The following is a 17,988-nucleotide window of genomic DNA, read 5'->3' as shown; positions in this document are numbered from 1 at the left end:
ATACCCTTAGTGAGTTATCTTTTTAAATGTTCAGAATTCCTTGGAGAATCCATCCTCTGCAACAGTATGGTCTGTTTTTGTGGGAAGTTTTGTAGGTTCGGGGGTGTGGGGGTTGATGGAGGCAAATTCTTTGCTATCCCCTCAAAGCTCAGGCTTCAGAGAGCCATGTTATTTTGGCCCCCTGATGGTCTCTTCTCCAGACCTATTTTTACCATGAAGTCTATGAGAAATTGCCAAATTATAAGCACTAGGTAGATGACCAGTAAGGATTTATTTTTTAGTTTATAAAATAAATTAACTGAAAATCATCTGGCTGTGCACATATCTGACTAATATTAGTGTTTTCCTCCTCATTTCTCCCATATATTTGTTACAGAATATCCCATCTTAAACAATGATCAGCATCAGATGCTTCAGAGGAAGGTGAAGTAACCCCACAGTAAGGATAATCTCCCTCCCTCCCCCCCCCATATGAAGGTTTTATCCTAATCCCTAAATCAGAAAATGTTTTAAATCCTGAAGCAGGAGGTTTTATATCCTTCCAAAATTTCTTGGCATTAACTATTATAACTCTGGATGTTCTTATTACTCATATAAATGTCCAATCCCTCTTTGAATCTTGGTAGATTCTTGGTCTCAATGACATTATGCAGCTATGAGTTCTCCAGCCTAATTCTGTGTTATAATACAAGGACATGCCACCTTTCAGTTTCACTTCTTGTGTTATCAGCCAGGGAGAACAGAAGCTCCAGATCTACCGTCTCTAAACCATTCACTATTATATATACTTTTATCATGTCCTCTCTTATTCATCTCCATTCTTTTCAGTCTCTTAGTATGGGTGGTCCACCCCCCTAACCATTCACATGTTGCGTCTTGTCTCAGTTAGACTGTAACTTTCTTAGGAAGTAAGGAAATTTTATTCCGTGTCCAGCATAATGGTGCCCTGATTTAATGGGGCCAGTTAGGTACTACTATAGTACAAATAAATAAGATTACTGGAGATAAAAATCACTTATTTTATGATCTTCTAATGACTCCTGATACTTAAATTAAGGAATCACTTCAATAAAATTACAGCAACATAATATATTTTCTATTTATCACATACATTCAGCTCCACAAAATGCTTTGTTATTTAATATTATGTAGGACAACTCAAATTGGACAGTGTTCTTATTGCAGTTAAAAGTTCAGAAATGCTACATTTTATTATCTGAGACCACAAACATTTAAAAATATTAGGAATACAAAGTTACATCAGCAGTTAACTCAAGAAAAAACATTATAAAATATTTTGAAAAGATTTCAATCCCTTTCTCACTTTACTCATCACGCAAATATTGAATACATTTACTTTTATGAGCAAAGTGATCATAACCCTTAGTCATGTTATGGAGATCACATAATTCAAAGCAAAATGCGTAATTTAAGGAACATAAACAAACAAACCACCTTAAAACCTGATCTAGCAATCCTTGAACACCCAAAACTCTCACTGACTTCAGTGGGAAGTTCAGACGTGCCAGGAATGCAGAACAGGAGATGTGCAAGTTAAGTACATATAGGACCCAATCCTGCATCCATTTCTCAGAGTCAGGGCCCAGTCCTAATATCCTTTCTTAAGTAAAGCTGCCACGTAGTGCAATCAGTGTGGTGTCTGAGTGAGAACTGCAGGATCAAGCCCATAACATCATCTCCACCCCAAAAAATTATGGGGCATCATGCTAAGGAGTAATCCAAAGATAGAAAAAAAAAACCAAACGTGAGACATTTTAGTTAGTTATATTTTATCGTCATTTTAGCAAGGCCCATGTTGTTCATTCACAGAAAAAAATATCTGGGTAGGGAGAAAGGAACCATTGAAATTATTTCAACTTTACATTTGTGATAGAAATTTGTTAGATTCCTTACTGCAAGAAATTATGTCATGTTTAAATTACTAAAAAAGAAAAGGAGGACTTGTGGCACCTTAGAGACTAACAAATTTATTTGAGCATAAGCTTTCATGAGCTACAGCTCACTTCATCGGATGCTCAAATAAATTTGTTAGTCTCTGAGGTGCCACAAGTCCTCCTTTTCTTTTTGCGAATACAGACTAACGTGGCTGCTACTCTAAAACCGTTTAAATTACTGATTATTATATTTTATTTTCTTAAAACTAAGAAAATTATTCATTAAAGTGACATTCTTCAGTGGAAATACTGTAAAATAGTTTAGTTTCTAAAAAAGCCAGCTAAAACTATTCACATTACTATGAAAGGATGTTTTTCTTTTTCTAAATAATAAATCATTTCCCTGGAACCAAACGATGTAATTTTGTTAATTAAAGATGCCAACTTTTTCAAACTTGGGTGGCTAAAATGAGGCACCTGAACTTATAAGTGGGTTAATTATTTCAGAGCTTCTGCTGAAGTCTATAGGAGTTCAGAGGTGTTCAGCACTTTTGAAATACAGAGCACGTATTTCAGTGACTGACTTTAAGAACACCAATCTGAAAATTTTGGCTGCCAATTTAATAGCAAAAAAACTTTATTTTAAAACTAAAACCATCCTGTTTCAATAGGGATTTCCACAACACATAATACAATAAAACTAAATATCAGCATTATAAAAATATTTCATTTCTATATTTTGTTGCTTATGTAGGGCTGTAGATAAAATGCAGAAGTAGACAAATAATCTGACTTCAAGGTAAATAATTCATCACTAGACTGTTTTAAAATGTTTTAGTAGATAAGAAAATCCGAAAAAAGAGTAGTAATATTATGATTACTTGGTAATTTTGTTTTTTCCAGATATTAGTAATTTCTACCCGCATTTGATGGCAATGTCAGATCCTAATCTGCGAAATATATAAAGTCATAGACAAAAACCAAACAACAACACTGCTCCTCAGGTAACAGTTTGTAAAGTAGAAAATTACATAGGCTACTGCATTAGCACATAAATGTCAGCACTGTGATATTGCAATAGTCATTTTTATCCTCAAGTAAAACTTATAATTAGGCATTGCAAGTTAACTTTTATCAGTTGAAAATCATTTCTCCATATACCATTAAAATGGTATTTTATGACACCAGTGTCTACAATAAAGGTATAACAAAAATTAAGATTACCATATAACAAGGCACAATGCCTCTTGCAAGGATCATTCCTAATAGGTAGTGATATACAGCTATTTATAAGTAACCAGGAGTGATATCCTGGTCCCACTGAAGTCAGTTAGAATTTTCCATTGACTTCAATAAAGTCAGGATTTCACATTAGAACCACAGAAAAATTTACTCAGTCTGGCACTTTTTATAGGAATATTATTCATTCTTTCAACGCCTGCAATAAAACAAACTTTATACTCAAGTTATCAAGATAAATCCTTAAGCATCCACCCAATTCACTGGCAACATGGTTTTCTACATTCTTAAAAATACAGCAAATATATAACAAACCATAATGTTGGCAAAGTCTGTTTTCTTTACATACTTTGCCACATGATGTAATTAAACCTACACTTTCCACACTTACAGTGTTCAGCATAAAATTTAGTAACAAAAACACCCTAATATAACTATTCCAAGTACAAATCTAAAAGATGCCCTTTTTATTAATGAAAAACTATACAATTTCAAAAAAATATTGTGGAAACAGTATTCTACTGCTTAGTTCAACTCTAAATAACTGAATATTAACAATATTAGTAATTTGTAAATTGGCAACTGGATAGCAAAATCAGATATAATACTATACCTTTGAGTTCAGAATAATCATGAATAAAAACAAACAAGGGGAGACAGAAAACCAGATGAAGTGTGGTCAACTTTCTCTGATATCATCCTCCAAGTTAAACAGAGGGGACAGGAATCTGTTTAGCTGAAGTGCTGTCATAATCTCGCACCAAGTCATTAGTGGTATGATAATGCATGGCAATATAGGATTTGGCAAATCCAAAAGTAGACTTTACTGGCTGTAAGCTATTTGGTGTGCTCATTTCCTGTGAAGGGCTGCTGTTATAGATGCTGTAATAAGGTTCAATGCGGGTATTCATGGGGGTTGAGCTGCTCTGTGCATAGTGCTGATGTCCAACAGAAGCCTTAGGACTCAACACACTTTCCTTAGAATGACTAGGACCACAAGCTTGATCCACAAACTTTTTCTGAGGTTTTGGAGACAACATGTATGCCGAATTGGTTTCATGATGGGATGACTTGTTTCTGTTGACTTCCAAGCTCCCTTTGCCCATGGCTCGAAGCCTTGTCTTCTGCTTGCAGCAGAAAAAACCAAGGGCTAAATATTGGAGACACCAAAGGACTCTCCTCCTAAGTCCAGCACTGTTCCGGGAATATATAAAAGGATTTAATCCAGATTTGAAAAAAATGAGGGTAAATCCACACAACTCAAACTGGTAGAGGATGAAACCACCATTACTGGACAGCACATCCTGCACCAAGAAGATCCCCAGGGGGAGACAGCAAACTAAGACAGAGAGGACAATGACCACACATGTCACCACCGCTTTGGAGTCTTTAGCTGTGGACAAATTCACTGTAGACACCAGTTGGAGCCTGGTGGATGCTGGAGCTGGCAGCTGGCTGAGATTCTTACTGTAGCCATGGGTCTGGACATGCTGCAACTTGTTGTAGTTCTGGTTCCTGTACAAAGCAGGCATAGCACACTGCACCTCATCCACCCCTCCTGAAGCACGAGGTCCAATGAAAGGCTGCGGTCTGGAGGCATCTACTGTGATGATGGGGGGACATTTCCTCACTTGGGCATTTCTTCTCAATGTCTGGGCTATCATGATATAGGAGACTGAGACCACAGCTACACAGCAAATGAAATCACTCACATACAAGTAGAGGATGATCTTCCCTTCGCCACTGATCAGGCTGGACATGGGGAGGCAGAGGCGGGACTTACGGGTTCTCAGGGTGGCCAAGGTAGCCAAGGTGAAGCTTGTGGCCCACAAGAGCAAGGTGAGCAGGAGAGTGCAAGGGAAGGAGGCAGTTCGGTTGGGCTGCTTCCCCAGCACCATCCGCAGCCGGTGCAGGGCAATCACAGCCACTGTCTTGAGAGACATGATGATGAAGCCAGAGCTGGTGAGGTGGAAAGTGAAGCAGAAAGCATCAGGAACACCATTCACAGAGTTGAAAAACAGGACGAAGGCAAACATGGGGGCAGTTACCCCACAAATGAAGAGGTCGCAGAAGGACAAGTTGAGGATCATAAAGTCAAAGTTAGTCCTGAATTTCCTGAAGGCTGGGTCGAAGAAGGACAAGAAGACAATGAGGTTGCCATAGGACCCCAGGCAGAAGATGAGGGCCAGCAGAAAGGTGCAGGTGACCAGCGTGGCTGTGTGGATGATCTCCTGGAGATCCCCCTGGAAAGAGGAAGAGGTGGAATTCCCACTGAGAGAGTGCAGCAGCTGTAGGGAGGTGTTGAAAGGATCCAAGCGCCTTTGGTCAGCCCAGTTCTGCAGCCTGCCTGTCAGGTTCATCTTCACAAAAATAAACACACTCCCACCCCCAAAAGGGGAGTCCAGTGCCTCAACTTAGAGGTTTGGGGCAAAGTGGGTCCATGGTGGATGAAGCCTGTACACACCCCCACCCAAAGGAAAAAAAGTCAGAGCACAGAGATTAGCCCACAAAAGAGCATGAGTCACTGAATCACAGACGTTAGGAATGAGAGGGACCTAACAGGACACACACCTCATCCTCTAGGGGCCGGGGCAGGGCTCTTCCCTAAAGTACAGGAGCCCTCCCAGTCAGTAAGGCATGGACGGAGACAGGGGACGGGGGCCAGGGAGAGACCCCAGTCCCTGTAGGCAGGCCAGACCTCCCCCACCCGGTAAAAGAAGGCAAAGGCCCCAGTCAGAGCCTGCCCCACCCCCCAGGCTCCCTGGTGAATAGGGCCATGCCCACCCCACAGCCCCGCTCCCGCAGCGCGGGCACAGACCCGGAGCCGCGGCGGCAGGGGCAGCACTGCCCGGTTGCCCTCTCGCCCCGGGAAAGGGAGTCGCTGAGCCCAGGGGAGCGGCGGGTCCGGGGTAGGGGCGGCGCGGCCGGCTCCGGGCGGGTGGCCCCGGACTGCCCAGCCAGGGCCAGGCAGGCGCAGCCGGCAGGATGCACGCAGGGCCCCTGGCGCGCCCAGCACCGCAGCCTCCCTGCCGGCCCCGGCGCTCCCTGCTCCGCCAGCAGCCTCCGCAGGTGCCCCGCACAGCTGCGTGCGCCCCCCCCCCGCGCCCAGTTGTTTCCTCCTCCCAGATGTGAGCCCCCCCCCCGCCAGCGGTGCCCGTCTGCGGCCCCCCGGGCGCCGCCATCCGGGCAGCCGGGCGCGGGGACTCGGGGCAGGGGGGCGCCCGCCCGCGCGGAGCCCCCTACCTCGCTGCTCGCGGCGGCTCTGCCCCGGCTGCTGCGGCGGCGCCGGCCTGGCCCCGGGGCGGCCCGGCTCTCTGGCGAGCGCGGGGCGGGAGCCTTCCCCGGCTGGGCTGGGGGACAGGCGACTGCTGAAGTCATCGCCGCCGTGCGGGAGCGGATCAGTCCCCTCACTGCCACCTGCAGCCAGAGCCCGGCCGCGCGCTGCACCCCAGGGCACGCACACGCTGCATCCCCTGCACACTGCATCCCATCCGCGCTGCACTGCACACACTGCATGACAGCCACACAGTGCAACCCCACTGCACAGTGCAATGCACGTGCTGCAGCACAACCACATACTGCACCACAAACCACACACTGTACCCACACTGCAATGCACACACTGCATGAGAGCCACACAGTGCAACTCCACTGCACAGTGCAATGCACGTGCTGCAGCACAACCACATACTGCACCACAAACCACACACTGTACCCACACTGCAATGCACACACTGCATGAGAGCCACACAGTGCAACCCCACTGCACAGTGCAATGCACGTGCTGCAGCACAACCACATACTGCACCACAAACCACACACTGTACCCACATTGCAATGCACACTGCGCCACAATTGCACACAGCACCACAACCACACTCTGCACCACACACTGCACCCCGTTGCACCGCACATTGCAACACACCCACACAGTACAGCACTGCCACACACTGCACACTGTACCACAACTACACACACACACATGTTGCAACACACATAGTGCACCACCACCATATACTGCACACTGACAATGCACCACTACCACATGCATACTGCAGCATCACTGCGCGCACACTGCAACACAACTGTGTGTGGACCATGCATGCACATGCACCCCACAACTGTACCTGCACATATGCATACTGCACCACAACAGTGCACACATTGCAACACAACCACACATTGCAACACCGCAGCACATACTGGTACACACAGTGTGTGTCAACCACACACAGATCTACAAATGCAGCAACCCAGCCTCACAGAGCCACACGGACATACACTGCCATATACAGAAAGACAACCACACACAGCCCCATCACCCCAGAACACAGCCATGCAACCCAATAATACAAGAGAGAGGCACTGTCACCAGACAGTGTAACATAGCCATACAACACACAGTTACACACAAACAGGAGAGAGGCACCATTGTCACACAAAACTACCACACACAACAGCACAACTTACAAATAGCAACACAGAAGAAGCACTGCTACCACACACACAAACACACAACGAAACACATCCCCAGACCACACAGAGTGTGACAGCAACACACACCCCCTGCTGGTGACATGGCAATGCATAAAATGCTACAGCAACAAAGCCTTAGAGCCACACACTGTGTCAGAGTCACAGCAGCACTCTCTTATCCACATACAAGCCATGACTATGCTAGACCCTTTGGCTGCCTCTAGACTGGCAATTTTTGGGAAAAGCATCCCTGTCCTGTGAGCTCTGCATGCTGGCATAGTCTCCTTGTTCCATGACTGTACAGCACCAGGCAAGAAGGAGCCCCAACGCTGGCTTGGGAATCCTAGGCATTACTGAAATACAAAATCAAATAAGACCAACAATGAGAGTGCTCGTACAGGTTGCCTGCTACCATTGGAAGCCCTCTGTCATGTAATCCTGCAGCTGTAGATGCCATTGGGTTAAAAATGGGCCAGATGACACTACGGATCCCACTGCTGCTACAAATCAGCGGAGAGCTCCGGTCTGAATTTTGTCAGTAGAGACTCAGCCCTAGTGTAGCCAGGACAAAAGTGTCTTCATAGTATTACCAACTCATGGGTTTTTTTTTCCGGAGTGATGGGATTTTTCTTAGAACGGGGCTAGTCTTGTGATGAGGCAAGACACTCCAGCCCTCTAGCATTCCCACTTGCCCATTCCATTTGCCTGCCGCCTGGGAAAATCAGAGTTGCTGAAGACAGAGCAGTCTCTCCCCCTTCCCCATCCCTAAAGCCACTTGAAGCCATTCACAAAGGGGTGAGGAGAGGGAAGAAGGGAGCAAGAGAGTCCGGCAGCTCAGGGCAGCTCCATTTCCGCCTGCCCCCTCCCATCCTGTGAGCAATAAGGATGGGATGGTGCATCTGCTCCTCCCCGTCTCCATCCCTCTGGGGAGAAGTGGGGGGGGGGAGGTGAAGAGCCCCATGTTGCTTCCCCCTCCCCCTCCTGGAAAGGGGAGATGGGACTTGACTTGCAGCCCCTCCCCCAGCCTGGGAGAGGAAGATGAAGAACCCTAGGAGGAGCAGAGGTGAGGCTGGGCAGGGGTTGGGGTTAGAGCTCTGTCAGCAGAGGCCAAAATCCCCTTACCCAATATATTTGGCAGCGTGGGCAGCACTAATTATCTCTCACACACGGGAAAGGCAGGAGTTGTTCAAAAACAAAAGACAGACCAAAAACCCCACAATATGGTAATTTAAAAAATAAATCTCATAAATTTGGGGTCCAATCTCATGACTTTTTGGGGTCCAACTCATAATTTGTGATCTCTTGTGCTTGGCAATAGTGAACCTTAACACCTGGTTTCAGCACTGGTCAGCTTCCTAGCCTTGGTATAGCTACAGTGTCCCAACAACTTGGTGGCACACCAAGAATCAAATACCCTGTTGCCTTGGCAAGTGCTACAAATGGAAAGGGGGGAAAGACCAACTGGCATCTTCTGGGGTGTGTGTCACACTGCAAAAGAGGCTTTTAGGGGTACATCTGCAGAAAAAGGGTTGGTCTTAACCAGTGTTAGCTGAGTTAGGATAAAATAGCAGTGAAGACACAGCAACTCAGCTTTTAACTCAGTTGAGCAGCTCAAGTTAAACCCAATGGGGCAGCCTCCTGTTGAACTCAAGCTGCTAACCTGAGTTAAAAGCTGAGGAGTTGCTGTATCCTTGCTGCTATTTGAACTCAAGTTAGCTAACCCGAGTTACGAATGCACCTCTTCTGCAGTGCAGACATACCCAAAGTGTCTGCCCAGGATGGGGCTCTGCTGCATGTTTGGAGTTTTAGCCTATAGGAATGAACCTACTGGATACCTTCCCTCCAGCCAGGCTGAGTTGGAGGGAAATGCATGGAAGGTGCTGTATTTTACCATGTTCACTCTCCAGCCAGCGGAGGACTCCATAATACAGGTGAACAGGAAGAAGAAAGATCAGCCAGGGGTCAGAGGGCAGCAGGCTCAGGAGGATGCCAGCCAATCAGAGGCAGAGTGTGAAGTGGAGCTGCTCAGAACTGGGACATAGGTACTGGAGAGAGGCAAAGCTGGGACTGATAGGGGCAAGCTGGGCAGGAAAGCAACTTGTTGCTGGCAGCTGTAGTGGCAGCAGCATGCAAGCAGGAGGCATGGGATAAGATGGGCAACAGAGGAGGAGAGTGTAGAGCAGGGGTTCTCAAACTGGGGATCAGGACCCCTCAGGGGGTTGTGAGGTTATTACATGGGGGGTGGCGAGCTGTCAGCCTCCACCCCAAACCCCACTTTGCCTCCAGCATTATTAATGGTGTTAAATATATTTAAAAGTGATTTTAATTTATAAGGGGGAGTCGAACTCAGAAGCTTGCTATGTGAAAGGGGTCACCAGAACAAAAAAGTTTGAGAACCACTGGTGTAGAGAGCCCTAATGAGACCCTGTTCCAGTTACAGCCCTGTACTGGGAGCTGGGCTGGGCTAGAAACCATGGGTTGATTTTTGTTGTAACCGTTGACATCACTGGGGTATTTACATTTCTTCCTTTTCCTAACCCAGCCAAGTAACCCAATTACTTATTTGAACTACTTGAGTGTCAATGGGGACTCTTGAGAGCTGGAACCTATGGAGCCTGGTGCTCAGAGCACTTGCCTCTGAGCTCATGGTACACAGAAGAGTTACCAGTCACCTTGAAGGGAGCAGTGTGCACAGCACTCAGAGCAACCCCCTGCAGCAGATGGAACTGATGACCAGTTGGCAAGAGCAAACAGGACAAATGCCCAGTTTTTCAAAAAAAGTTGGGACAGCCGGGACAGAGCTTAAAAAAGGGACTGTCCAGGCCAAAATGGGATGTATGGTCACCCCGCTGATTGTGTACTTGGTGAGAGTCCGGCTCAGGGCTTGCACGATTCACTGTTGTGATGCAGTGTGGCAGTTCTGGTAGGGATCTGTAGCAACTTAGATGTTTGTTTTTGATCTTTTCTTTCCATATTGTTGTCTCCATGTCAGCATCATAGCAACACAGTCTCACACAGAATGTCTGCCTCTCTCACACACACTCACAGAGTCTCTGTCAAAGATCTCCCCCCTCACACAGAGGGCAGCTCCATAATTCAAGGCTGCTTGTGAGGTTTAATGAGGCATGTGCCATAGAATGCAATGCAGGCTGCATATCAGTTGCCAAGGAAACTCACAGGATGCACATCCTAGAAGTTTTCCTGAGGGGAAAGACAAGTCAGTTAAAGCAGCCTGGGGAAGTTTTGCTTGGAGTGAAATCAAAATCCCCGGTTCATCTGGAGAGTAGAATAATGGCTGCATATTTAGTTTGAAGGCTCATTTGTCCCTGAACAGCGGTCAGGCTGTGGGAGGACTGCCGAGCATACAACACAATAGCATCTACAGTTCTCAGGCCACATGTGTGGGTAACAGAACCCTTATTTCTGATTGTAGTTAAGGTTGTGGTTGCTTAGAGCATGACTATACATACTGAGCCAAAGTAATTGGCTAGTTGGGGTTTTGGAGGTTATCGCATGCACCAACTCATGAGGGCGAACAGCTAGGAACTCAGCACTAAAAAGAGAGGAGAGACCCTCTGCTCACTGTGTTAAAACAACTCTGCTGATGTTTTAAACCAGGATGAGAAGAGAATACTAGGCATGCCTGACCTCAAAGCAGCACTTCCCTTTTCCCTTCTTTTTCCTTGTATCCATCACGTAGGAACTGTTTTTCATAATGGAAAGATACTGTAACAAAACAGCCTTTGGCGGGACACTACTATCAATTCAGTATCAATTCAGGACAAAGAGCATGGCAGTCACAGCCCAAGGCTGAGGGTCCTTTGGGCACCAAACCAGCCAAACAGAGAGGACTTTGGTTTTACCCCACTGGCTAACCAGAAGTCATACAAGCAATTCCCTCAGACAATCCAGTTTCCCAGTATCACCACCAGCACCGCTCCTTATGGGGATGAATGGTTATGAAAACCAATAGCCCAGTAAAAGAAAAAAAGGTTCTCCCGATCCCAAAGGACCAAGCCCCAGACCCAGGTCAATATACCAGTCAGATCTTACCCACAAATCACGCTGTTGCCAATCCTTTAGAATCTAAAATCTAAAGGTTTATTCTTAAAAAGGAAGAAATATAGATGAGAGCTAAAATTGGTCAAAGTAATCAATTACATACAACAATGGCAAAGTTCTTGGTTCAGGCTAGTAGCAGTGATGGAATAAACTGCAGGTTCAAATCAAGTCTCTGGAGTACAGCCACAGCTTGGATGGGTCATTCAGTCCTTTGTTCAGAGCTTCAGTGTAGTAAAGTTCCTCCAGAGGTAAGAAGCAGGATTGAAGACAAGATGGAGGGGTTTCAGAGGAACAGCCGTGTTAGTCTGTATTCGCAAAAAGAAAAGGAGTACTTGTGGCACCTTAGAGACTAACCAATTTATTTGAGCATGAGCTTTCGTGAGCTACAGCTCACTTCATCAGATGTTTACCGTGGAAACTGCAGCAGACTTTATATACACACAGAAATCATGAAACAATACCTCCTCCCACCCCACTGTCCTGCTGGTAATAGCTTATCTAAAGTGATCAACAGGTGGGCCATTTCCAGCACAAATCCAGGTTTTCTCACCCTCCACCCCCCCACACAAATTCACTCTCCTGCTGGTGCTAGCCCATCCAAAGTGACAACTCTTTACATAATCAAGTCGGGCTATTTCCTGCATAGATCAAGGTTTTCTCACATCCCCCCCACCCCCATACACACACAAACTCACTCTCCTGCTGGTAATAGCTCATCTAAACTGACCATTCTCCAGGTTTAAATCCAAGTTAAACCAGAACATCTGGGGGGGGGGGGGGGTAGGAAAAAACAAGAGGAAACAGGCTACCTTGCATAATGACTTAGCCACTCCCAGTCTCTATTTAAGCCTAAATTAATAGTATCCAATTTGCAAATGAATTCCAATTCAGCAGTTTCTCGCTGGAGTCTGGATTTGAAGTTTTTTTGTTTTAAGATAGCGACCTTCATGTCTGTGATTGCGTGACCAGAGAGATTGAAGTGTTCTCCGACTGGTTTATGAATGTTATAATTCTTGACATCTGATTTGTGTCCATTTATTCTTTTACGTAGAGACTGTCCAGTTTGACCAATGTACATGGCAGAGGGGCATTGCTGGCACATGATGGCATAGATCACCATCAGGAGAGTGAATTTGTGTGGGGGGGTGGAGGGTGAGAAAACCTGGATTTGTGCTGGAAATGGCCCACCTGTTGATCACTTTAGATAAGCTATTACCAGCAGGACAGTGGGGTGGGAGGAGGTATTGTTTCATGATTTCTGTGTGTATATAAAGTCTGCTGCAGTTTCCACGGTAAACATCTGATGAAGTGAGCTGTAGCTCACGAAAGCTCATGCTCAAATAAATTGGTTAGTCTCTAAGGTGCCACAAGTACTCCTTTTCTTTTTAAGATGGAGGGGATGCAGCTGCCTTTTATAGTCTCTTGCCATGTGGCCTGTGCTTCCTTTGTTTCAAACACAAGCTGCCCAGCACATAGCTTGAAGCCTCAGAATTCTCTCCATAGGCATGTCCCTTCATGCCTTGCTGAATCATAAGGTGTATCTGCCTTCTCTCAATGGGTCAACTGTATAGCTAATGATCCTTAATGGGCCATCAAGCAGGCTAGGCAGTCCTGATGCCAAACTGTCTGGGGTGTCACCCAGAAGCATAGCACACGTTTGAAATACAGACAGTATAGAGCCAATACTTAAAACTTTAAATACAAAAATGATACATACGGATAGCATAATCATAACCAGCAAACCATAACCTTCTCATAGATACCTCACTTGACCTCCTTTGTAAAAGATTAGGAGCAACTATAAGACCTTGGTCGCAACAATCATCTATACAGTCACAGTTTATGTCAATAACATCACAGATACATTTTCCCAAATTGATTTTTAAGCATTTCCTCCTCCTTTTCTTGGGTCACTGAGCCCTAGACTCTAACAGCAGGAAGTTCAACAGGGTGCCAGTAGATAAGGTATTGATACAACTTCCAGGCGGCTGAAGGGCTTCAGTCTTGTGCTTTCCAACACGCAATGTAGCCTGCTAACTCTTGTTCTGGTGTGGCTCTATTCCGTGTTTCCAGCATACAAGTATCAGTTCTTATTGTATTTGCACATGATGGTTGAATTCTACTTTCAAGCCTGGCTCAATTTTCTTTTCCTGTTTGGTGTGTCTAGCATTCATTTACTTCGTAAAGAACTATTAAAGTTTTATCTGTTTCACTCCAACTTGCAGAGACAAGTTCGTTTACTAGAAAAACACTAATATAACATCTAATATGGTCTTTAAAACACTGTACTCAGTATTATTAGAGATCTACTGAGAAGGCTCCTCAGCCCTGTGTAAACAATCAAAATAGGATAATCTGGTAGCAATGAAAATTTAATTTATTATGCTGTCTGTATAAAGAAGCACTACCCTGTGCGGTGTGGCCATTTGATGGGCTAGTAATCAGAAGCTGTTTCCCCCTTGCAGGCTCTCAGATTCCCTTTGTTCATTCTGAGGTGGGAATAGAATAGCAAAGTTTGAGGCCAGGATTATCTGACATGTTGGATCCTGCCTTAATGCACAGTCCCACGACCTCAAGTGTATACACGTGGGTATACAGTCATGGGTACACCAATGCTGACCCCAGTGCAGACCACAGAGCTGTCTTGAGAGAGAGAAAGAATTTCAGCCTCCAACCTCCCAGCTCTTATTGCAGATAGGCAGGCAAGCTGCTTGTTCCTTTCAAGCCTAGCAATCAGTTTCCACCAAGTTGTGTTTTCAAGGCCCTTGTGAGGAAAAAGGCTAGAAATGTCCTTTCTTTAAAAAATGAAAGCAGAAAGGAATTATTTCGCAGAAGTTCTATTGCCAGTGTTATACAAGAGGTCAGACAAGATTATCACAGTTTGTCCCTTCTGGCCTGGGAATCTATGAATCTAAGAAAATTCAAATCTATTCACTGGTTCCCCCTAAATTTCCCCCATCCCCCTAACATTATTAGAATGATCGTGTCTCAGTCAGTCACTTTCACCATCTTGTGAAACAGTCAGGTTGCAAAGGCCATACATGTTCTCTCATGTAGTCCATCAGTTTGACTCTGATGTTTTCATGCTCTCTCTTTTTGTGGATTCTGGAGTGATTCTGAAGTCCAAAGATGCTCGTAAGCAGATCGGGCAGACAAAGTCATTGGTGAGCATGCTGGTAGCTACAGCAGTGGTATGATGCTTTTCTCTTGCAGCTAACAATCGATTATTTCTGTCCTCTTCAAAGGCTTGGAAAGCTCTGAGTGTTGTGTGTCACCATGCTCATCTATTTGACACAGCCTTCTCGAGATCATCCGGTTTTATTGTATCAAAGTGTATGATGTTCTTGATGCTGTCCTTGTAGTGCTTTCTCGGGTGGCCATGATTCCAATGTCCCTGTGCCAAGTCTCCATAGAAAATTTTTCTGGGGAGTTGATATTCAGGCAGCCTAATGATATGTCCAACCCAAAGTAGTTGGGCTTTTATCTGCATGGCCTCGATGCTTGTCGCATTTAACTTTTGGAGAACCTCATGGTTGGTAATTTTGTCTTGCCAGTGGATCCCATAATGGCCCGCAGAGATCACATATGGAAGGCCTCTAGCTGTTCTAAAAAGTTTTAAAATACTTTCATCCCCATGTGTCAAGACCTGAAGAGAAAGTGTTGGAATGGGAACCAGCAGCAGCACATGGGATTCAAACTTCTCCATGAATCTGTTCCATTTTCTCAGATCCATAGTGAGGGGAAAGCCATCTTCTGAATGTCAGTGGGGCTTGTGATCCTGTCATGTAAGTTATGTCTACACTTAGGGCAGCATGTAGAATATGGACACAGCATGCCCAGCTATCGCGGGTAGAAATAGCAGTGTAGCTGGGAGAGGCACTGCTTAGTGAGTCCTGACATGCCTGAACCCTGCGGGTATGTAGCCTACACAGCTCTCTACACACCCAAGCAGGGCCTCCCCCATCTACACTGTTATTTTTAGCAGTGTAGTGTCCCACTTCTGGAGTCCTGCCTCACTGCAGTGAAATGCTCTGGAAGGGGAAGGCAATGGGGAAAGGCTCCAGCAGCCAGTGCCTTTCCCCGCTGCCTCTCCCATGGCTCCCCTTTCACTACTGCATGTAGGTACACACCACAGTGTGGATGCAACCTGCTTTTCACTGTGGTGTATCCTACATGCCTCCGCAAGTGTAGACACAGCCTTAGACACGTTTGAAAATAACAACCTCTCATCTTTAACAAAGAATCCGTCTCTGCTCTGTGCAGTGTCTTGAGAAAGAGATGTACAAGGGGACTACTTGTGTGAGCAATCACTACTCAGAATGAATAAAGGTTACAAATTTGGGACCCTGATGTTTGTGAAATGCTTTGAGAGTCTCAGATGGAAGGTGCTATAGGATTAACTAATCAAGATTATAATTATTAAATAATCAAGATCATAATTATTGTAATTCTATTGAATTAGAAGTGATTCTTTAGTCTTCCAGATTAAAATTCAGCTGGACCTGTTGTTTTATTGCTTTTCTGTTTCTAAACAGACCCAGTAAGGAATCCTATAACTTACGTAACTAAAAAACCCAACCAAACATGTAATGGCTTGGCCATTAGCTGGTTGAAAACATAAGAACAGCTATGCTGGGTCAGACCAAAGGCCCATCTAGCCCAGTATCCTGTCTTCCAACAGGGGCCAGTGCCAGATGCTTCAGTTTATCAGGTGATCCATCCCATTGTCCAGTCTCAGCTTCCAGCAGCCAGAGGCTTAGGGACACCCAGAGCATGGTATTGCATCCCTGACCATCTTGGTGGATAGCTATGGATGGACATATTCCCCATGAATTTGTCTAATTCTTTTTTTTAACTCAGTAATGCCTTTGGCTTTCACAATATCCCCTGGCAACAAGTTCCACAAGTTGACTGTGTGTTCTGGGACGAAGTACTTCCTTATGTTTGTTTTAAACCTGCTGCCTTTTAATTTCATTGGGTGACCCCTGGTTCTTGTGTTATGTGAAGGAATAAATAGCACTTCCTTATTCACTTTCTCCACACCATTCATGTTTATAGACCTGTATCATATCCCCACTTAGTCATCTCTTTTCTAAGTTGGACAGTCCCAGTCTTTTTCATTTCTCCTCATATGGAAGCTGCTTCATACCTCATTTTTGTTGCCCTATTTCCAATTCTAATATATCTTTTTGAGATGGGGCAACCAGAACTGCATTCAGTATTCAAGGTGTGGGCATAACATGTACTAGGAGGGTGGTGAAGCACTGGAATGGCTTACCTAGGGAGGTGGTGGAATCTCCATCCTTAGAGGTTTTTAAAGGCCCAGCTTGACAAAGCCCTGGCTGGGATGATTTAGTTGGTGTTGGTCCTGCTTTGAGCAGGGGGTTGGAGTAGGTGACCTCCTGAGGTCTCTTCCAACCCTAGTCTTCTATGATTCTATAACATGGATTTATATAATGTCGTTGTGATATTGTCTGTCTTATTATCTATCCCTTTCCTCCATGGTACATTGAGCAAACCTTTTCAAAGAACTATCCACAATGACTCCAAGGTCTCTTTTTTGAGTGGTAACAGCTAATTTAGATCCCATCATATTGTATGTATCATTGGGATTATGTTTTCCAATGTGCATTACTTTGCATTTATCAACAGTGAATTTCGTCTGCCATTTTGTTGCCCAGTAACTCAGTTTTGTGAAATCACTGTGTACCTCTTCAGAATCAGCTTTGGACTTAACTATTTTGAGTAAATTAGTATCGTCTGCAAACTTTGCCACCTCACTGTTTACCCCTTTTTCCAGATCATTTATGAATATGTTGAACACCACTAGTCCTGGTAAAGATTCCTGGGGGACACCGCTATTTACCTCTCTCCATTCTGAAAACTGACCATTTATTCCAACCCTTTGTTTCCTTTCTCTCTTATCCCATGATTGCCTACTTTTCTTAAGAGCCTTTGGTGAGGGACTTTGTCAAAGGCTTCCTGAAAGTCCACGTACACTATATCTACTGGCTCACTGTTGTCCACATGTTTGTTGATTCCCGCAAAGAATACTAATAGATGGTGAGGCATGATTTCCTTTTACAAAAGCCATGTTGACTCTCCCAACACATTGTGTTCATATATGTGTCTAATAATTCTGTTCTTTATTACAGTTGCAACCAATTTGCCTGGTACTGAAGTTTGGCTTTCTGGCCTGTAATTTCTAAGATCACCTCTGGTGCCACAAGTCCTCCTTTTCTTTTTTTAAAAAATCAGAGTTACATTAGCTATCCACCCAGTCATCTGGTACAGAGGCTGATTTAAGTGATAGGTT

The 17,988-nt window shown here is 44.9% G+C and overlaps 1 protein-coding gene across 1 annotated transcript; it reads right to left on the bottom strand.

Annotated features, from left to right (window-relative positions):
* Positions 1-3,688: 3,688 nt before the first annotated feature.
* On the bottom strand, positions 3,689-6,603 carry GPR75 (G protein-coupled receptor 75). Its single transcript, XM_073335302.1, has 2 exons — positions 6,378-6,603; positions 3,689-5,588 (listed from the first exon to the last, which is right to left on the bottom strand). The coding sequence occupies exon 2, from the start codon at positions 5,492-5,494 to the stop codon at positions 3,842-3,844; it is 1,653 nt and encodes a 550-aa protein (XP_073191403.1). The 5' UTR covers positions 5,495-5,588; positions 6,378-6,603; the 3' UTR covers positions 3,689-3,841.
* Between the last annotated feature and the right edge of the window lie 11,385 nt (positions 6,604-17,988).

Source organism: Lepidochelys kempii, chromosome 3 (assembly GCF_965140265.1).
Source record: "Lepidochelys kempii isolate rLepKem1 chromosome 3, rLepKem1.hap2, whole genome shotgun sequence".
In the NCBI taxonomy this organism is placed as follows: domain Eukaryota; kingdom Metazoa; phylum Chordata; order Testudines; family Cheloniidae; genus Lepidochelys; species Lepidochelys kempii.
The sequence above is the reverse complement of the archived record's forward strand: the minus strand, read 5'-3'. Positions and strand labels throughout refer to the sequence as shown.

Bases quoted from the DNA above. Each gene is read 5' to 3' on its own strand.
- GPR75 (XM_073335302.1), bottom strand. From the start codon at position 5,494: ATGAACCTGACAGGCAGGCTGCAGAACTGGGCTGACCAAAGGCGCTTG.